Genomic DNA, 6,829 nt, shown 5'->3' on the forward strand with positions numbered 1-6,829 from the left:
TGTTGAGGAGTGCGAAGCTATTAAGGAGTTAGAGGGGTGTGTGGAGAATATTGACGTGAAGCTTCGCTCTTTACAAGAGCAAAAAAGAGAGAATGTTTCCCTTATTAAGCGACGTCAAGGAGTTAATGAGAATATCACCATTCAAATTGCTGAAGTCAAGGATGAACTCGCCGCTGTAGAGAATGTCCCCGCGCAAGACGAAGAATACTTAAAAAGCTTAGAAGAGTTGTTGGATATTAGCAAAGAAGAGTTGTATAATCTTAATGTTTAAGATCAATTTGTACTCTTCATTTTGATTGCCAATCAATAAATTTAAATTCTCTCTTCTTTTTTTTTTATATATATATATTTTTTTTTTGAGCATTTTTTTTTTTTCACCCAAATCCTTTATCACTTATTTATTTATTTCTTTATTTATTTGACTGAACTTGAAGGTATATCTCAAGCTGCCTACGTACCCGGTAAAGGGATCAAGTCATAACGTAGTTCAAAGCAACTTGAATTTGCTTTTATTGTTATTTTGCAGTTTATCCTCATGCTAAGGAGTCTTGATTTGATTTGAAGGTCTCACGCATAATATCTTTTGAGGAACCTCCCGTTGATTGGCCCTATCCGGAGTCCGTCTTGAGATGTCAACTTGTATGCACCATTCGTGTAAACCTGAGTGACAACGTAGGGTCCATCCCACTTGGATAAAAATTTATTTCCCGAACGAAAGTTGATCACAATGGGCCTTCTCACAGCAAGAACCAAGTCCCCAATTTGAAAGGATCGTGATTTGACTTTTTTATTGTAAGCTCGAGACAATCGTGCTTGATAACACTCCAGTCTTTGTTGAGCTTGTAGTCTTTTCTCGTCGAGAGCCTCTAGCTCTTCGAGTCTTAATCTGACATTTTCTTCAGTCGTCAATTCTTCCTGGAGAGCAATCCTTAGTGAAGGAATTTGTCTTTCCAATGGGAGGACAGCTTCGACCCCATATACAAGTGAGTATGGTGTCGCTTGTGTTGGAGTGCGGAATGTAGTACGATAGGCCCACAAAGCTTCACCGATGCGGTCATGCCAATCTCTTTTTGATTTGGAGACAACCTTTTTCAGCAAGTTACAAAGTGTTTTATTGAATGCCTCTGCGAGTCCATTTGCCGGTGCATAATACATCGAGGACTTCTTTTGTTGAAAGCCAAACTTTTCACAAAGCTTGTCGATGTGAGTATTGGCAAAAGATCTTCCATTATCAGTGATGATACACCGAGGAACCCCATAACGGTAAATGATGTTGACTCGTATGAAGTCAGCTACCGTCTCCTTTTTGACTTCTTTCAAAGGAACTGCTTCTGCCCATTTGGAGAAGTAGTCTGTTGCGGCCAAGATATAGAGATGTCCAGCGGACGACTTTGTGAGTGGTCCTACAACGTCCATGCCCCAGGTATCGAATGGCCACGAAGCAATAGTTGGGTGCAATGGTTCCGGTGGTTGATTGATAAAGTTAGCATGAAATTGACACGGTTGGCAGCTCCGTGCGAATTCTATACAGTCTTTAACCATGGTTGGCCAATAATACCCCATCCTCTTTATTCGGAAGTGTAACTTTGGGCCAGCTTGATGAGCTCCACAGATTCCGGCATGAGTTTCCTCCATAGCTTGTTTGGCTTGATGATTGCCGAGGCATCGAAGGAACATGTTCTCGAACGACCGACGATAGAGTATGCCGTTGAAGTAGGCGTAGCGTGCAGCTCTTCTTCGGATATCTGCTCGTCTGCGCGGGTCACTCGGGAGCTTGTCATATTTTAAGAAATCTAATATTGGTTGCCGCCAATCTTCTTCTTCTTCTTCAATTTCAAACACCTCGATGAGGTGATTTACTTCTTTTTCAACACATTCTTCTTCTTCATACTTGCAGGAATCCACCCAAACTTTGCGTATCGGAATATACACCTGTTGATCCGGGATGGATAGAGTCGATGCCAATTTAGCCAGGGCGTCAGCTTGCCCATTCTCTTTCCTTGGGACATATTCAATAGAGACATCCCCGAGCAACTCAATGAGTGCCTTAGCATACTTTAAGTAAGGCATTAGTTCTGGTTTCTTCACTTCAAACTCTCCAGTGATTTGATTTACAACCAGCTTGGAATCCCCGTATACTTGAAGTTGGCGTTGCTTGATATCTACCGCCATTTTTAGGCCGAGGATGAGTGCTTGATACTCAGCCACATTATTTGAACACTTTTCTTTTAAGGCAAAAGAGTATGGAAGGACTTCTCCTTGTGATGTGACAAATATTACTCCGGCTCCAGCTCCATTTTTGTGTGATGAGCCGTCAAAATACATTTTCCATGGTGGGGTGATTTAAAAAGCGCGTCTTCATCAGGGAAGTCGTCAGACAACTCCCATTCAGCGGGGATGGGATGATCAGCAAGGAAGTCAGCCAATATTTGTCCTTTTACAGCTTTCTGTGGTACATATATGATTTCGAATTGTTGCAGCTGCAGGTACCACCTCGCAAGTCGATCAGAAAGGACAGGCTTTGACATGACATATTTCAAGGGATTTGCTTTGGACACCAACCGGATAGTGTGCGCTTGGAAGTAATGCTTCAACTTTTTTATGGCGAAGATGAGCGCCAAGCATATCTTTTCCACCGGTGAATAATTTAGTTCATTTGGTGTCATCATTCTGCTGAGGTAGTAGAGGGCATTTTCTTTCCCTTTATTGGCTTCCTGTGCTAACAAGGCTCCAACTGAACGCTCTTGTGCAGCGATGTAAAGCGTCAACGGATGTCCAGGAATTGGGGCTGTCAGCACTGGTGGTTTTGTCAAGTAGTCTTTGATACTTTGGAATGCCTTCTTGCATGCTTCATCCCAATGGAAAGGCACTCCCTTCTTCATGATTCGGCTGAAAGGTTGACATCGTCCAGCGAGGTTAGAGATAAATCTTCTTATATATGCTAATTTTCCTTGTAAGCTTTTTAGCTCGTGGATGTTACGAGGCTCAGGCATTTTTGTGATGGCATCTATCTTTGCCTGTTCAATCTCAATTCCACGACTATGGACAATGAATCCGAGGAATTTTCCGGAGGTGACTCCAAAAGCGCATTTGAGAGGATTCATTTTTAATTGGTAGCGCCTCAACCTTTCAAAAACCTTTCTTAAGTCTTGCAGGTGATCTTCTTTTCTCTTGGATTTGACAACCAAGTCGTCAACATAGCACTCTACATTTTTGTGTAGCATGTCATCAAAGATCTTTTGCATTGCTCTTTGGTAGGTTGCCCCAGCATTTTTCAATCCGAAAGGCATAACTTTGTAACAGTAGATACCTTTCGGTGTACGAAAGGCGGTTAACTCTTCGTCTTCAGGTGCCATACGAATTTGGTTATATCCAGATGATCCATCCATAAAAGAAAGCGCTTCATGTCCTGTCGTTGCATCAATCATCAATTCAGTTATGGGTAAAGGAAAATCATCTTTTGGGCATGCTTCGTTTAAATCTCGGAAATCCACACAAACTCGGATTTGTCCATTCTTTTTCTTTACAGGCACGATGTTGGAAATCCATTGGGGGTATTTGACTTCCCGGATGAACCCCACTTCAATGAGTTTGTTGACTTCATTTTCTATTTGAGGGATGAGTTCAGGACGGAATCTTCGTTGTGCTTGCTTCACAGAGCGAGCTCCTTTCTTCACACCTAGATGGTGGACCGCAACTTTCGGGTCTAAGCCGGGCATTTCTTTATATGACCAAGCGAAGACATCTTGGAATTCGTTGAGAAGTCGGATGTAGGCATTCATATCATCCTCACCCAGCTCTTTGTTGACATAGACAGGTCTTGGGTGATCTTCATTTCCCAAGTTGACTTCTTCTAACTCGTCCACTGCAGCTTTGATACCTTCTTCGAGCGCGGCGGGTGCATTTCCTGCATCTTCTTCAATCATTGTTTCTTCTCCCCCTTCAGTGATGTAGCAGGATGATGCAACACTTTCTTCATTATCTTCTTTGGGTTTGGTGAAGACAACGGTTTGCCATTTAGCCTTTAAAACTTTACCGCAATGTATCGTCATTTTTGTTTGACGCGTCATGCGGGATGGAAAGCGGCTCTTGATTTCTTCATCCATCTCCACATATTTTGTTGATGTGGAATTCGTCTTGTTTTTCTCTTTATTGATCTTTGGTCCTAACCTTGTGAAGACAGAAGGTTTTAGCCTCTCGAAAACCGATACTCTTGCATTCTTCCCCTTTTGAGGTGAATTGGAAGACAAAGTCTCGCTTTCGGTGATATGATGATTTGCAGCCCTTTTGATAGCGATGCGTACGGGAGCTTGTGGCATGTACCCAAGACCAGCCCTCGAACCTTGGGTTGTCTGTGGTGGTAACTTTCCCAGCAGTGATTCCTCATTTGGATTATATCCAGCTTTTGTGAGAAGTTTGTAGGCTTTTGGGCCAAAGCTTTTGTCCTTTTGCAATCGCATAGCCTCTATTTTTTCCTCTTTTCCATTCCTTGTCTGTGATGGGGGGATTGGGTTGAGTGGGGTCTTCGGAAGAGTCAAATCTTTTAGAGGCTCAATTAATGAGTCTGCAGAACCTGAGGCAGGTGTTTTTTCTTTATCTCTTAACTTTGCCCCCAAGTTTGGTTGTGGTGCTTTGACATCTTCATGTACCTTGGATTTTTTTGCTTCTGTAGAGAAATATTTGGCGTCCGCAAAGTGTGACTCGGCTTCTGCATATGGCTTTGTGTCTCCAAGAACTTTCTTTGTCACTCCATTTTGAGCGTATTTGAAGCATTGGTGCCACGTTGATGGAACTACACCATTCTCATGTATCCATGGTCTTCCCAAAAGAACGTTGAAAGATGTCTTTGCGTCTATCACGTAGAACAAAGGGTTAGTTTCCATTTCATCGATTAAGAGTCTCAATCTTATGGTGCCAAGTGCTCTTTGCCCCTCTTGATTGTATCCATGTATTGTCATACGACTCTCGAATAACTGATCTACTGGTATTCCCAATTTTTGCAATGTGTATAGAGGAAGGACATTGACTGCAGCTCCTCCGTCTAAGAATATCCGGTTAATCCTTTGTTCATGGATATAACCCACGACCAGTAATGGACGATTATGGGGTTTGGATCCTAACACCAAATCTTCATCAGTGAAAGTTATCGTGGCACATTCTTCACTCGATTTGTCTCTGATCGCCTTGCCACCTTTCTCGGTAGTGAGACAATATGATTCTTTGTCTTTTATGTCAACTTCGAGAGACCCGAACGTGATTGAAGTGACATTAACAGAAACAGAATCGTCTTCAAGGGTGATCTTTCCTTCATGAGCCAACTCCATGACTTTGTCTTTAAAGATGAAACAGTTATGGATGGGATGTCCTACGACACGATGGTATTTGCAATATCTTGGGTCATCAACCTTTCCAGCTTCCTCCGGTCTTTTTGAATTCGGAAGTTCAATGAGGTTTTCTCTGAGTAGATCGTCAAAGATTCCCGAGACGTCAGAATCCAGGAAAGGATAAGTTTTGGATTGCAACTCTTTAAGGGTTGGCCTTGGCGGTCTTTCTGTCTGAGTTGATTGTCTTTTCCTTGCAACTTCCTTTTCTTTACTTTGGATCTTCATAGGTGCTTTGGTCGTCGCTTTTATGGCCAAGGCTTCTTTTCCAAAAGACTTGATAGGGGCGTTGTTCCCTTCTTTGCGGCATCATATCTTTCGTATCTTTTTGCTTTTGAAGATTCTTGAACTGGTGGTCCGTGCATCCCGCTTGAAGCCATACTTAACTCCATGTCATGAGCGCGGGTAGCAAGTTCTTCGAAAGTGTGGGGTCGGATCCCTTGCAGGATATATTTCAACCCCCAGTGCATTCCTTGGACGCACATCTCTATACCGGAGGCCTCAGACAACCGGTCTTTGCAGTTCAAGCTCAAACTCCTCCAGCGGTTGATGTAGTCGATTGCTGGTTCATCTTTCCATTGACGAGTATTGGTGAGTTCTGTCATACTGACGGTCCTTTTTGTGCTGTAGAACCGGTTCAAGAACTCGTACTCCAACTGCTCCCAACTGTCGATGGAACCAGCCTCCAGGTCGATATACCAGTCGAAGGCGTTGCCTTTTAATGACCGTACGAACTGCTTTACCAAGAGATCGCCGTATGTCCCAGCGTTGTTGCATGTTTCCATGAAGTGTGCCACATGCTGTTTTGGGTTGCCTTTGCCATCAAATTGTTGGAACTTTGGTGGTTGATATCCCAACGGCATCTTGAGGGCGTCGATCCTTGAAGTGTAAGGCTTGGCATACATATTTGTTGGCCTTGAACTTCCTTCAAACTCCCTTTTGAGAGCTCCTTTGATATACTCGTCAAGTTGGGATAGATGGATGAAAGAATCAGATGATGCTTGAAACGGCATTGGTCCCGCCATTTTTTCTTTACCGTGGCGTTGATCCATGGATGTTTCTGCTTCATTTTGGGCCTCCGAAGCATTCTGGTTGGTTGGTTCCGGCTTGTCCAATTTTGCAAGCAGTTTTGCGATGACATTGTCTTGTTGCTGCATGTGTTGAGACATCCCTTCAACAACTTTGGCCAGTGCAACAAGTTGGTCTTCTATGTTTGAAGCGTTCGTGGTCATCACCGGGGCATAACTCGATGCAGTCGAACGAGTTGCAACTTCTTGAGGGGTGCCCGGTGCGGAAGTACTCTTGAAGCTTTCGTCTTCCTCATAGAGTGAGTTTTGCTCTGTGATTTTCGGATGTGCATCCTCGGAAAATGACAGTACTCTTTTAGCCATACTTCGTGTCATCACTCCAGCATTCATTGAAGCACTTGAGGTTCTTGATGTAGTAGC

The 6,829-nt window shown here is 43.3% G+C and overlaps 1 protein-coding gene across 1 annotated transcript; it reads right to left on the minus strand.

The window, feature by feature from the left end:
* Nucleotides 1–2,276: 2,276 nt before the first annotated feature.
* LOC127245705 (uncharacterized) lies at nucleotides 2,277–5,609 on the minus strand. The gene has a single exon (XM_051266721.1). It carries the CDS (start codon nucleotides 5,607–5,609, stop codon nucleotides 2,277–2,279), a length of 3,333 nt encoding a protein of 1,110 aa, XP_051122678.1.
* Nucleotides 5,610–6,829: the final 1,220 nt, after the last annotated feature.

This window comes from Andrographis paniculata, unplaced genomic scaffold (genome assembly GCF_009805555.1).
Source record: "Andrographis paniculata isolate CXL003 unplaced genomic scaffold, ASM980555v1 Contig22END, whole genome shotgun sequence".
Lineage (NCBI taxonomy): Eukaryota > Viridiplantae > Streptophyta > Magnoliopsida > Lamiales > Acanthaceae > Andrographis > Andrographis paniculata.

Coding starts and splice junctions, on each gene's coding strand:
- LOC127245705 (XM_051266721.1), bottom strand. CDS start 5,609: ATGAAGATCCAAAGTAAAGAAAAGGAAGTTGCAAGGAAAAGACAATCA.